The sequence below is a fragment of the Cibotium barometz genome, chromosome 38, assembly GCF_041138505.1.
Source record: "Cibotium barometz isolate CiBa-2024 chromosome 38, ASM4113850v1, whole genome shotgun sequence".
NCBI classification, from domain to species: domain Eukaryota; kingdom Viridiplantae; phylum Streptophyta; class Polypodiopsida; order Cyatheales; family Cibotiaceae; genus Cibotium; species Cibotium barometz.
Window position 1 is genome coordinate 20,654,544 of NC_141083.1, and position 14,530 is coordinate 20,669,073.

General features: G+C 37.6%; 1 protein-coding gene across 1 annotated transcript; it reads left to right on the forward strand.

Moving 5' to 3' along the window:
• Nucleotides 1-3,114: 3,114 nt before the first annotated feature.
• On the forward strand, nt 3,115-6,745 carry LOC147616447 (protein NRT1/ PTR FAMILY 8.1-like). The gene is made up of 4 exons (XM_086777523.1): nt 3,115-3,359; nt 4,217-4,434; nt 4,840-5,399; nt 5,517-6,745. The coding sequence occupies exons 1-4, from the start codon at nt 3,191-3,193 to the stop codon at nt 6,385-6,387; spliced, it is 1,818 nt and encodes a 605-aa protein (XP_086633649.1). The 5' UTR covers nt 3,115-3,190; the 3' UTR covers nt 6,388-6,745.
• Nucleotides 6,746-14,530: the final 7,785 nt, after the last annotated feature.

Genomic DNA, 14,530 nt, shown 5'->3' on the forward strand with positions numbered 1-14,530 from the left:
ACAATATACAGAACTTAACAAAAATATTCAATGCCAATGTGGTGTCTTGATTTCAAACATCCACAATTGATGGGCCATGTTGAATGTTCAATGTCATGAAAATTCATGAAGGAGGGCTAGTCTTTTAAAAAGCCAAACATCCACAATTGATGGGCCATGTTAAATGTTCAATGTCGAAAATTCATGATGGTAAGCTAAGAAATTTTATGTGAGATGTGATGTTTTTTGTTGTTGGTGCCTGCACATGTGGAGATTGAAATCATCCATAACACAAAAGATTAAAAAGGGTCTTTTTAAAAAGTTTAAAAAGCCTGGAGATTTTATGATGAGATGTGATGTTTTTTGTGTCTACATGCTCATGTGGAGGCTCAAATGATCCACAATGGTAAAAAGACAAAGCTTTGTAGGTGGTGAAAAGGATGGATTGGAAACTTTTCATGTGTTCAACATGAGAGGAGGATCACATCCCTCCCACCTTTTTGTTTGGTATAATTCAAGGGACTCCCAAAAAAAAAGAGCCTCAATGGTCCAATCTTAATGATGGCCATGGCATGTGAATTGGGGTCCAGTGGCGGTTCAATCATTTGTAGGCAAGTGATTTGGTTCTCACCAGTCTCCTACAAAACAAAAGAGTGTTGAATCATGCTAAATCACAAATTGGCTAAATTTCCAACAATTGCATCACCCATTAGGAAACGTGAGAAAATCTTTCAAAGTGTGTCCTTTCTTCAAGTGTCCATTTTCACATTATTGTCACATGTCTCTTCTTCTTTTGTCAAATATTTGACAAAACTCAAAGCACAACTATGTATTCATAAAGTTGATTACGAAACATCACGTTTTATGCTTTTGACTAGGCCTTTTTCACAAGATGACACATAAAAAGTAGGACTATTATTGCATTATTACCAAGGCCTACTCAAGCTCACAAGATCAAGCATGCAAACATTACAATATTTTCTATTGAGCGTATTAAAGTGTTGCATGTTTTCGCTTATCAATATCTGTTATGCTTGTTAAAACTTGCATGTTATACCCTTTATGCTTGTTAAATTTGAATGTTTGGACTTCAATATATTTGCGAGTGGACTCTATCCTGAGTAATTGCAACTTTGCATGTTGAATGGCCAGTCCCAAGTTCATATAGATGCAGTATAGCATAGCTAGAAGAAAACAGTGCACATACTTGGTCATATGAACATTAGTAGGTCAACACACATAGTTACATTTTGGATGTTTAACTTATTTAAGCCTTGTAGTTTTATGTTTGAAATGCGAGGCTTACTTGTGCTCAAATGACACTATTTGTTAGGCTACATGTGCTCATAAGCAATTCTTTAAAAAAAAAACTAAGTTTTTAAACAATCCAAAAAAGACACATCTTGATCTTGGCTAATTTTTCCTTCAAAATTCTACTTCTCCATTGTTGTATAACAAAAATTTAGCCCTTTATAACGAAAATTCTACTTCTAACTTTAGCCCTTTATTTCAAGGAAAGATAAAATGTCAACCAAATGCTTGAAAAATACACTCAAGGATGTTTTTTTTCTAGTAGTGCTCACAAGATGAAGCATACAAATTTAATACTATTTGATAGGCTCACAAGATTAAGCATGCAAATGTGACATTATTTGCTAGGCCTATTTGTGCTCACAAGAAGATAAGGCATGCAAGGCAATTACTATGCTCATAAAAGCATCTATGCATATTCAAGCATTCAAACTTTATAAAAACAAGCTACAGATTATCATCTGATCGTTTGCAAATGTAGATGTGTTGCTTCTTATATTTATATCATTCATTTACATAACTCTTAGTAAACTACACGATTGGCCTTATATGCAAGCATTTCTTTTACACCTCATTAAAGCAATTTTCCAAAAAAATTGGGTGGGACTGTGGACCTTAAACATTTTTTGTCATCCTTTCTAATTTCTTTTTTTTAAAGAGGAAGGGGTCCTCCTAGGCATAGGTGCAAAAATGATTGGCATTGGTCCTCTTAGTTAAAGCTATGAGCTTATGAGTTTTCGCAAGAATTTCTTTTTGACCTCATTTCAAGCATTCTCCACCCAAAATAATGGATGGCCTTAGACCTTTTTCTCACCCTTTTTCAAAGCATGCATTCAACACATGTGAAGGGATTTTCCTCCCTCTAGGTATATGCTCCTATGCAAGACCAAGCTACATTGAAACATTGACTTCACTTACATAAAGTGACATGTAATCCTCTCAATAGCCCTCATTTTAGAAGAACACAAAAATGTGCAAACAAGTCTATTAAAATCCATGGCATTCATCTTATGTTAAACTATCATAGCCATTTACAATACAACAAAAGTAGAAAATGTCAATAAGCGGAAGACCATCTTCCCTTTGTTAAAGGCACGACTAAAAACCTAAAAGAGGATTACTAGCCCTTAGTGGGTGGATGCTCTTCATTTTGACGTAGCAACTTAAATAAGCTCAATATAACAACTCCATTAGGTTAGAAATTGTAGAAATATTTCTAGGTATATGATTCTTTTTCAAAATATTTACAATAGGTAAGTGCATGCTAACCAAGCATTCTCAAGTAGTTTCATGGAATTCTACATTAACTTGCCTTTCCGTTCCCTCAAAATTTTAAACCACTTTGTGGGATGAAGCCATTTTTAATAGTATTAAACTTTTGTTTGCCATCCTTTATGATTATTATTTATATATATATAAAAGTGGAATGGCTCCCCTACTTATAAGTGCATAATTTGCCTTAAGTTCAAGATGCGGCTCATGCGTTTTTGCAAGCATTTCTTTTTTACCTGAGTGAATTCATTCTCCAGAAACAAATGAGTGGACTACCTGAAAGCATGCATGGGAAACAGATGAGTGGACCACCTGAAAAGCATGCATGGGAAACAGATGAGTGGACCACCTGAAAGCATACATGCCACATGTGAAGGGTTGCACACTAGGTATTGGTGACCAAGGTACATTTGAAAACATAAAGTATAGGACATACTACACAAAGGCTTGCAATCATTTTTCTATTAAATCCAATCCATGACATTAAGTTCATGAGAGGAATAATCTAGGTCTTGTAAAACAACACTAAATGGGTAAAAAAAGAAATTGGGTAACTAATTATCTTCACCTGTTGGACCAAAAAGCATAAAGCAGGGATGAAGCGAGGGGTCGCTCTGTATTTTGACGTATGGCCTCCTTAGCAAGTCCAACAAGCTTAACCCAGCAATTGCAAGGGAGTGAAGGACCCAACAGCGATGAAATCCACGATTGGGTCCTAGATGGTTCTGTGGACTTGAAAGGCCGGCCTGTGAGGCGCTCTCCTACTGGTGGTTGGAAGGCTTCCCTCTTCATCATAGGTAAACAACTCTCTCTCTCTCTCTCTCTCTCTCTCTCTCTCTCTCTCTCTCTTATCATGCTGCTCTCTGGGTCCTCCTTAATCCAGCAATTAATTTGTGTTTACATTTAAAAATCCACAATGTGATCAGTTTCCATCTCCCTCCTGTTACCAGAAGAGGCCCCTTTTCTTGTAATTTTCATTTGTAAAAATTCATGCTGGGATACTTTCTTCTGTTTGCAACAACCCTCTCTCTCTCTCTCTCCAAAAAAAAACCCAAAAAAAAAATGGTTTGCACAAATTTATGTAGGAAAATAGGGGGAAAAATTTTGCTTACCACCACAATTTGCTGCACAAATTTATGGAAAATAGGGGGGGAAATTGCTATCAACTCTGTAACCACAACACCCCCCCCCCCCCCCCCCCCCCAAAAAAAATAAAAATAAAAATAAAAATAAAAAACTGAATTGGTGGTTGATCCTTTATTAAAATGGAGGTTTCGCTTCATGATTCAATGGCAAAACCATCTTTTTCCAAGCTTTTTGATGAATGTTTCAGTTGCCATCTCTTATCTTTTTCATTTTTGCTATTGTTATAACTTGTGTTCTTAACTCCACCTTCATGCATGATCCAATGATTTTTTTTTGTGTGCGTGGGAGCATATATTGATACCAAGTTCTACACCCACTATCGGGCACTGATGACGCTAGTGGGGATGTCGTAGTATCTAGTCCATACTATGCATAATGGAGTTGATGGTTATATTGTCTTGTGGATGGACTACCATGAGGTTATAACTTATGGGAAAAAGAAGTGTTTGAATCATGTCAATCTTTGCCCATGATTTTCTCCTCTTCTGTTGAATTGCTGTAATTTCAGGTGGTGAGTTCAGTGAAAGGCTTTCCTATTATGGCATTGCTTCGAATTTGATAACTTACATGACGACAGTTTTGAATGAGAGCTTGTCTTCAGCTGCAAAGAATACCAACAATTGGTCCGGGGTTACCCTCGTTGTCCCACTTATTGGAGCTTTCTTTGCTGATGCCTACTTTGGGAAATACTGGACCATTGCTGCTGTTTCCGTGGTTTACGTCATAGTTAGTTCCATACCTTTACTATCTTCCTTGATGTCAGACAAACTTTTTTGTGCATTTGTATGTATATTTACGTATGTATGTGTGTGTATGTGTGCAGGTGTGTATGTATTACCTGTGAATACATTTTATGTATGTGTACGCATAAGTGCATAGCTTAATATACATGGTTACTTTGCATTTGTATGTACATGCGTATGTGTCTATACACATATGTACGTTTGTGTTAAAAGTTTATGTGTGCATACCAGCAGCATATGCTTTCTATGTTTGTGTTTGCTTGTGTGTGTGTGTGTGTGTGTGTGCACACGTAGAGAGAGAGAGAGAGAGAGAGAGTCCTCACACACACATGCATGCACACTGCACAGACATATATATTCACCATAAGATTGCAATGTAATGTTGCAGGGATTGATATTCCTGACTCTCTCTGTGAGCCTCAGCTCTTTGAAACCTCCAGCTTGCACTGCTGATGGCATTTGTCCCCCAGCAAGCGCAGGGCAACTAGGCTTCTTCTTTTTCGCTTTGTATCTAATATCCATTGGAACGGGTGGTGTGAAACCTTGTCTTGAGGCCTTTGGCGCTGATCAATTTGATGAAGAGAATTTTCATGAGAAAAGAATGAAAAGCTCGTTCTTCAACTGGTGGTACTTTGGCCTTTGCACGGGTGCTTTGGTAGCGTTCACGGTCTTGGTCTACATACAGGACAATGTGAGTTGGGGTCTCGGGTTTGGCATCCCAGCCATAGCCATGGCCATAGCTTTGTGTATTTTCTTGGCTGGAACCAAATTCTACAGGCACAAATTACCTGCTGGAAGCCCCATCACACGAATTGTCCAAGTAGTAGTTGCCGCTTTCCGGAAGCGGAAATCACCTCTTCCACCCAGTGTGGATCTGTTATATGAGGTGCATGACAAAGAGTCCTTGAGACTGGGGAGAAGGAAGCTGCTACATACTGATCGATTGAAGTAAGACTTAATCTATCACCTACTCATGCTTAAGCATGGAATTACTTTTAGCTTAACAATTCTGTTGCTAATTGATTGGTAATTAATTTAGTAATTAATCAGATGACTAATTTACAGGGTTCTAGATAAAGCTGCAATTATAGATAATCTTCAGGGTGGTAACTGTGGAACAAATCAAAGCCCTTGGAACCTGTGTACTGTAACACAGGTTGAGGAAGTCAAGCTCGTGCTCCGCATTTTACCCATCTGGCTTGCAATGCTAACATATGGGGTCGTGTTTGCTCAAACATCTACTCTTTTCACTAAACAAGGAAGCACTATGGACAGGCATATGGGCCCTCATTTTGAGATCCCAGCAGCTTCTTTACAGAGCTTTACCACTATAATCATCCTCATCGTGTTGCCTCTATACGACCGTGCTTTTGTGCCAGTAGTACGGCAACTTACTGGGAATCAACGTGGTATCACTATGCTTCAAAGGATAGGTGTGGGTTTGTTTATGTCGATTCTTTGCATGGTCGTCGCAGCCATTATAGAAACAAAGAGGCTTGAAACAGCAAGAGATCATGGATTACTTGACCTGCCTACCTCGACTGTTCCACTCAGTATATTCTGGCTGCTGCCACAGTACATACTCAGTGGGATATCTGATGTTTTTGCCATTGTTGGGCAGCAAGAGTTCTTCTATGATCAAGTGCCCGACACCATACGTAGCTTTGGCATGGCTATGTACCTGTGTGCCATTGGTGTAGGCAGCTTTTTGAGCAGCCTCCTTATCACCATTGTAGAAAGCATCACTGGTGAAGGCTCAAAAAGTTGGTTTGTAAGCAACATAAACAGAGGCCACTTGGACTATTTTTACTGGGTTCTTGCTGTGCTGAGTGCCGTGAACTTGCTTTTGTATATCCTGCTATCACACCTTTATGAGTACAAGGAAGTAGAAAGCATCAACTCTCCAAGCCTTTATGAGGATGGAGGATGTATCTGAGCGTTCGATAAGGCAGATGGCCTTTTTGATGATTCTCATCAAGAGGCAGCTTTTTCATGGTCTCCTCTGGGTGGGAGATTAGAGAAAATAATGGCTCAATCTAGTTATTCTTTTAGTTTTTTTTGTAAAAATTATGTGTTGTATACCAATCATCTCTCTTGGAAGGCTAAGAGTAATTATTAATGAGTGTACTTCCATTGGGCATGGTACTTCCATTGTGCCCGTGCCCAAGTGGCTATAGCACCATGTTCTCCAACTGCAGGGGATGCAGTTTGAACCCCAACACCTAATACATGATGTATACTATTCTCTAAAAATAAATGTCAAAGGAAGAGAAATGGTTCAGCTTGGATCAGTTTGAGTGCATGAGTATTTTTTCTCTTGGATTAATGATAAATGCCATGTTCTTAGATCCTGTCTGTGAGAGGAGAAACCACACTTGTTCGTCCGTGATGGGCGGGAAATGTCCCCCCTATGCAACCCTCCCCGCCGAGTGGGCAATGGAACTGTTTGTAAAGACCCTTCATTTGCCATGCAACAAGACTAATCACGGTCACCAAGTGAAGATTATTGGATCTCAACCATATAAAGGCAAGACGGGTTGCTTCAGGCCTTTTCTTTCAATGCTTAAAATGCATGGGTAGAGTGGAATGTGACATCTATGGCCATCTTAAGGTGGTAGAGAAAAATCGTAACCCTATAATAGAGATATAAAAAGTGATGTAAACAAGTGTCAACTGTCAAAAACAAGTGACCCTCAAGGAAGGTGAAAGATTGAGAGAGAGAGAGAGAGAGAGAGAGAGAGAGAGAGAGAGATTTATTAAGAAAAGTCCACAATTAAATCTTTGACCACATTAAGGAGAAGTCGTTTAAAATTCAAAGCCTAACATAGGGGCATTGCCAAATTTGAATCAAATATAAATGAGGGGTGCAAAGGACTAAGCCAGATATTGGGAAATGTTTATTATGTGGTATGCAAAAGTTGACATGTAGAGTTGCCATTAAAAGGTCTCGTGTGAGTGGTTACATTTAAAGATTCTTCTTCCTTGAATGTCTCATGGGAGAGTTGTTCAAAGAGAAAATTTATATGGCTAGAGGTAAACTCCTCCGACGTCTCCATGTGTGGTTTGTACTGATCTTGATTTTTTCAAAAATCATCCCTTTTCTTTTTAAGATGTGCTAGTAAATCTGCATGATTTTGATAATTCATGTGTTGTGTGGAGGCTTTGTTAAACATCCTAGTCCTAAGAAAGTTTTTTGTGAAATGTGATGTTACCCTGTATCACATTTAAAGGCACACCATAACATAAGAAGTCCCTTCTTTAGTTGGGTTAACTAGGGATGTGTCTATAATATGATAATGGATGTTCAATCTGCATGCTCTCAAACATGTAAGTCAAGTGCACTAGAAAGCATCATTCCTTTTGTATGTAGGTAAATACAAGGTAGGGTAACTACATTCATGCAACAAAGTGGTGTGGAACATCTCCAAATGGATATTCAATGTTAGCGCAGCTATATGATCAGCCATGTGTTAAGATGTAAAAACATCATGATTTGCACCTTCTTGCCAAAAGTCTACCTACAATGCAAAAGTGAATCAAACGAAGTAGTGTTCGTTCTGCTCTTAATACAATTTCCCCCCAAAAAAGGGAATTAAAAGAGGGGAAAAAAAGAGAGAGAGAAAAGTGAAGAGGGGTGTGTGGGTGTGAGGGATGCCAAGTCACCACTTGATTTCAATACACATGAATTGCTCCTTGCTCCTTGCCAAGTAGCTATAGTAGCTACTCAATTATCTACCTATTTATTTAATGAGAAAGATTTATAACCTTATAATAAGTGAATCATAAAGTAGTGTTTATTAGATGAGGAAGATTTATAACCTTGTAAGTGAATCAAACAAAGTAGTGTTTATTTAATGAGGAAGATTTATACACATGAATTGCTCATTGTTGCCAAGTAGCTACAGTAGCTATTCAATTGTCTACCTGTTTATTTAATGAGGAAGATTTATAACTTTATAAGCTCCAATATCTGAAAAGGTCAAGACCTTATTAATCTTTTTAATTAGCGAAGACTTCCAAAAAGACTAAAGTCAAGACCTTAGTCTTTTTTTGGGAACATAATTATATTTATATTTATAAGCTGATCAAAGACATATACAAAAGTCCACTTTTTACAACTATCACTCCCATCCTATAAACATTCACTATTAAGAAGGCTACAAATTTGATCCCATCTCTCGTCCTCCCAAACAAAAGATGAGTCTTCCCAGGAGATATGATATCCCTATTGCATGCCAGCCACCACAAGCAAGGACTCAGTAGTGCATCCTTTGGGAGTGTGTTCCTCCATACATTCTTTCTTGGTCCAAATCTTCATGCCAGGTCTCATGCCAATAAGATTCTCTATCAAAGCCAAATAATTATAAACCAATTGCTCCACCTTCAAATACCATCTTTGAGTTTTAGTTCCAAATTTTGGCTAGCTTTCCTTCAAGTCATTCCTTGAATAACCCTACCACATGCCAACATTTTTTAGGTTGCCCTAGTATGTACAAACATCTCAGCAACCTGCTGATAGTAGCTCAACTTATCCCAGCCTGTAAAGCATGTATTACCTCTGCAAAAGAATTATCATTCATCTTATTTACATAATATACAAACCAACATTGATGCACACATCTAGACCTTAGTCTTTTTAATTAGCGAAGGCTTTAATATGACAAAGTAGATGGTGCAAGATCTTTGTGCAATGACAACAATGTGCATTTCACCTTCTTCCTTGAGATTGCGCTCTTCTCATAAGGGCCATCATCTAGGAAATTACAAAATTCCCTTACAAGAATTGAACTCTCAGCTATGAAAGATTCAAATTCCTATGCAGAAAACGGTTTGGTTATGTTGGAAAATCAAACTATACACAATAATACAATGTTGGAAAATTGGATTGTACACAATAATGTAATGCCATTAAATTATTTTGTTAACACTTAGTACTTATGTACACAATAATGCAATAGTACTTCTATACTTGATACTCATAAACTAAACAATACTGCAATGTCATTAAAATGGTTTTTTTAACACTTGGTACTTCTATACCTAATACTCATGAACTAAACAAAACTTCTTCAAACATAAATTGGGACACACATTCTCTCTCTCTCTCTCTCTCTCTCTCTCTCTCTCTCTCTCTCTCTCTCTCTCGCACGCACACACACACACACACACATGCATGTATACATTTTCAAGATTGAGTGTGAGTGACTCTACACATAGTCACCCACACTCACTCTTAAATATGCATGACCACGTGTGTGCACACACATGTGTGCGCACATACGTGCACATACATGTGGTCATATGTAAATCCACCACTATCACTATGCTAAACATTTTCCGTGGACGTGTTGTCCAAGTATGGTATGACAGGCTATAAGCATATTCCAGTGCCATTGGAGCAGAACACTAAGCTTTTTGCATATACATGTGAGCTTTGAGAGAACCTCGCTTGATCTACATGACCATTACTAGGGCATATATTAAGCTATGTGGTCAGACTTATGAGTTAGTTTATGTATGGCCCTAAGAAGCCACACTTAGATGTGGTTAGATGGATTCTTAGATACATAAAGTCCATTGTTGATTATGGACTTTTCTATGAGTGTAGCAAAGAGATACAATTACCTGGGTATACATATGCTAGCTGGGCCGGTAGCTCAAGGAGAGGGGGGTAGAGGCCACATATTGGAGAAGGGGGTAGAGAGAGAGAGAGAGAGAGAGAGAGAGAGAGAGAGAGGAATAGGAGAAAATATATATACAGTAAATATATAATAATATTATATTAATACTATTATATATAAATGCATTGACATACACGTATATATGCATATATAGAGTCACACACGTGCATGTGGAGGGTGTGTGTGTGTGTGTGTGTGTGAAGAGAGAGAGAGAGAGAGAGAGAGAGAGAGAGAGAGAGAGATTTTATGTGTGAGAGAGAGTGTGTGCGCGAGACGGGTGTGAGAAGAGAGAGAGTGCATGTGCACATATATGTGTATGAGAGGGTTGTTTTTGTGCATGTGACATAGACATGGAGAGAATGCATGTGTGAGAGACACACATATATGCGTCTATGTGAGAAAGTCACACATAAACACATGCATACACACGTGTGCACATAGACGTATACAAACACACATATACGTACACATACTCACTCACACATGTTTGCACACACACACATACAAGAATTTATGCACGCGTGTATGCAATTGCACACTTGCATATGCACATTACTCCATAATTTTAAAAAGGGCAAGTAATATTAAAAATGTCTTGAATAGTCGCTGCTAACCTCTATGTATGCTCTCTCTCTCTCTCTCTCTCTCTCTCTCTCTCTCTCTCTCATGCAAAGGAGGAGGGGCTCCAAATTTATAGTTTTATGCTTTGACGACTGCATGGAGCCTCTCTTCACCTCAAAGAGCATAATGATGTATAAACCAGCTATGACAATTCTCGTAGCATAGTAGCTGCTCGAAATCTATAGAGGTCTACCTAGACAGAATCTTTCCCTCACCACTGACTTTGAAACCATCAAAAGAAGGGCCTCTCCATTCTGCTCTTAACCCTAACCCTAACCCTAACACCTTGAGTACCTTGAGAGATATGACGTCTTCTAATAAGCCATTTAGTGGAAAAGCCATGTTATTTGGAGGCGATTTTAGGTAAATTTTCCTTGTTGTTGTGAAGGGCAGATGGGAAGATATTGTGGATGCAATGTTGTGTCATTCCTTTCTATGGAATTGTGTAAAGTTTTAAAATTGATTGAAAACATGTGAATTACCACATGAAATAATTATGAAAGCAATGAGTTCAAACAATGGATTGTGAATATTGGTAAACGGAACAAATCGCAACAATGAAAATAACATTGTAGAACTACCAAGAAACATGGTTTTGCAAAGATCATCAGTGAAAATCTTAGTTGATGTGATATATTCAGAGTTGAGTACCACTATGACTTAACCTACTTCAATGAACTTGCTACCTTGGATCCAAGAAATACCACTGATGACTTATGCTACCTAATTCAAAGATAAGTACCACTATGACTTATGCCACCTACTTCAATGAACTTGCTATCTTGGCTCCAAAGAAATACCGATATCCATATTGTGAACAAAATTACATTAGATTGTATGCTTGGTCATGTTACACAATATTTCAATTGTGGACTTTGAAGAGAACTCTATTCTATACTCTGTTGAGTTTTTAAATTCCTTCAATCTTGGGGGAGGGTATCCACCCCATTGCTTGGACTTAAAACTTGAATCTCCCATGATATAACTTCGTAACTTGGATCCAAAGCGAGGACTTTGTAATGGTACTCCAATTGATATGCAAGGCATTTCACTCAAAGGTTTTGGAGGCTGAAATCATCACATGTAGCGAATTTGGAGACAGAGTTGTTATTTCTTGAATAACTTTTATATACTCTAACACTCAATTGCCATTCAACATGAGATGTAGGCAATTTCCTATTTGGAATAACAATAAACAAATCACAAGGACAAACAGTAAGTGTTTTAGAGTTTTATTTGGCCACACCCATTTTTACACGTGGTGGACAATTGTATGTTGCATTGTCACAAGCACGAAGTTCTCATGGAGTGGAGATTTTACGTACAAATGGTGATTGGAATGCAAGCTCTTCGTCTGAAAGTGATATGCTCATGATAACTAATATTGTTTATTAAGAGATCTTGGATTTGTATTTATGTATATGGGTATAGACTTGAAGATTTGTATGTGTATAGACTTGAAGGTGTTATCTTTTAGAGGGCAAGGATTGAGAGTAATGCATATTGGAGATTACTTATTTGTTGTTCCATTTTAGGGACAACCCCATATGGCTGATTTTGCTTTTAGCTTTGAGGTTTAATTCATGTTGGATATGGTTTATAATAAAATTTGAGGTCCATTTCTATGTTTTCACTTATCAAATTCTAATTTGTTTACAAAACACGTGATTTGGTGTGATGTTTTGCCTTCTAAACATGGTACACTATGCGAATACTTTGTTTCTTTACAGATCCATTATTTTGCTATGCACCATTGCCTTCTAAAACATGTTGTTAAACATCATGTTAGATGCTAAGAAAGATGGGTATACTTTTTTATACAAATAATTTATGAACATTTAGGTTTTTGGATAATTTTCTATTTTACTTAAGGATTTTGCCAACGGAAGGTATATTTATGAACATTTAGGTTTCTGGATAATTTTCTATTTTACTTAAGGATTTTGCCAATGGAAGGCATATTTATGGTGAGAGTTCTGGAGGAGGGGTCCAGTGACTTGGATACATGTGTTGGATCTTTTGAGGGCATCCTTACACCACATGATTGGGTTTGCTTTACTAAATACATGATTTTTTCTTATTTCAATGAGTTGTTTTTTGTACCACATGTTGCAGCTTCAATGGGATCTTCAATTGCAGGTGCTAAGATTAATGGTTGTTGGTGTTTCTTACTTTATGTTGTGACATTTTGTTAATTCTTCTCTATTTGGATGTAGGTCCACATGAGATAAAGAAGAAGACCTCGACATTACCTGTTGATTTTGTTACAATTACATCACCTTCCTATTGTATTATATTGTATTGAACGTGATCCATTATCGATGGCTAGTGCTCTAGGAGACATAAACTTCAGTTAGACAGTATAACTAGATTCAGGGATGGCTGTTGAAACATTAATTCAAGGATAGCCGTTGGAACATTAACATTTGATAGGTCTTTTGTTTTTTGGATGTGCATCTTTTTCATAGTAGGACACTGGGAGGATGGTTATTTGGATATTGATTTTATATACCTTCTTCTCCTAAGAGAGTATCTCAATCGGAGACAAAAAAAAAGGGTCATGATGAGGAGGGAGACAGACTACTAGATCAAGTGTCAAGGAAGCTAACTCTAATACCAATTATTGGAATTAGGGTTATGGTTGCAACAATGCATAAACACAAGATAGAGAAGCTTGAGAGCACACAAACTCACTAGATTAGAATGAACAAATGTGTGCCAGATATAAAAGATAAGTACACACCTCAAAATGAGTAGATAAGAGTGTGTACATATGCACGGGGAAAAAAATCCTCCTAGTGACAGAAAAAGTGCCCTAGCGGTCCTAAGTGTGTTCACACACATCCCTACCATATAATGCTATAAATACTATCTCGTGAAGGCTACCAAGCGTACCAAGCATGTTGTGTTCAGGTGCATAACATTCCATAAAGCGTACTTACTACTTGGTTGTACTCTTATATTTGCAAACTAAATGGATGTAATAATGTGTAGATGGATTTGTAAGTGCCATGCAAAGAGATCTATTGTAGATATGCCTGTAATCTTAAAATAATGGCGCAATCCAAAACATGAAAGCACTATGTATACACATCAGCAACTTCGAGACCTTTGGGATGCAGAGATATACAAGAGATGCCCATTGTTCCTTGACTTTCCAAGTGGAAAATTTTCCAAGAGAGAAGGAAATGTATACTCGATCTTGTAAAGCAAAGCAATCAACCATGGTATGAACTATACAATTAGATATTCTTTAATTTAAATATTATTTCTTATATCTTTTCGAATGGTGAATTCTAATATGAAGCCTAGAAGTCTACATAACAAATCACATGTTCAAGGCAAAGGTAAAGTTCTTATGAAAGATGAAGGGGATAATGAAGATGAAGAGGATGATGATGAAGAAGAGGATGATAATGATGAAGGGGCAAAAGTGCCAAAAAAGGATGCACCGAAGGGAGAAGGAAAGTCACTACAAGAAGAGGACGACTCTGATACCTCTCCATCAAAATATGACGAAAGCGGTTCTGATGATAGCACACGCAAGATTCAACCAATCCCAAAAGTTGAAGAAGTTGTTCATGCGGCAACACAGGTAGGGCACTCTTTTACTTGTGGTATTATTGTTACATTGTTTGCATACTAACATAAATTAAGTTATGGATTCATATAAACTTGGCAAGAGGTGAAGCACACCAAATACACCATTGCAACTAATTCATCCACCTAGCCTGGGTGACCTGACTCCAATCCAAATGAATTTGCCAAGTATGATTT

Coding starts and splice junctions, on each gene's coding strand:
- LOC147616447 (XM_086777523.1), top strand. CDS start 3,191: ATGGCCTCCTTAGCAAGTCCAACAAGCTTAACCCAGCAATTGCAAGGG. Junction 4,435..4,839: donor TTTCCGTGGTTTACGTCATA/GTTAGTTCCATA, acceptor GTAATGTTGCAG/GGATTGATATTCCTGACTCT. Junction 5,400..5,516: donor CTACATACTGATCGATTGAA/GTAAGACTTAAT, acceptor ACTAATTTACAG/GGTTCTAGATAAAGCTGCAA.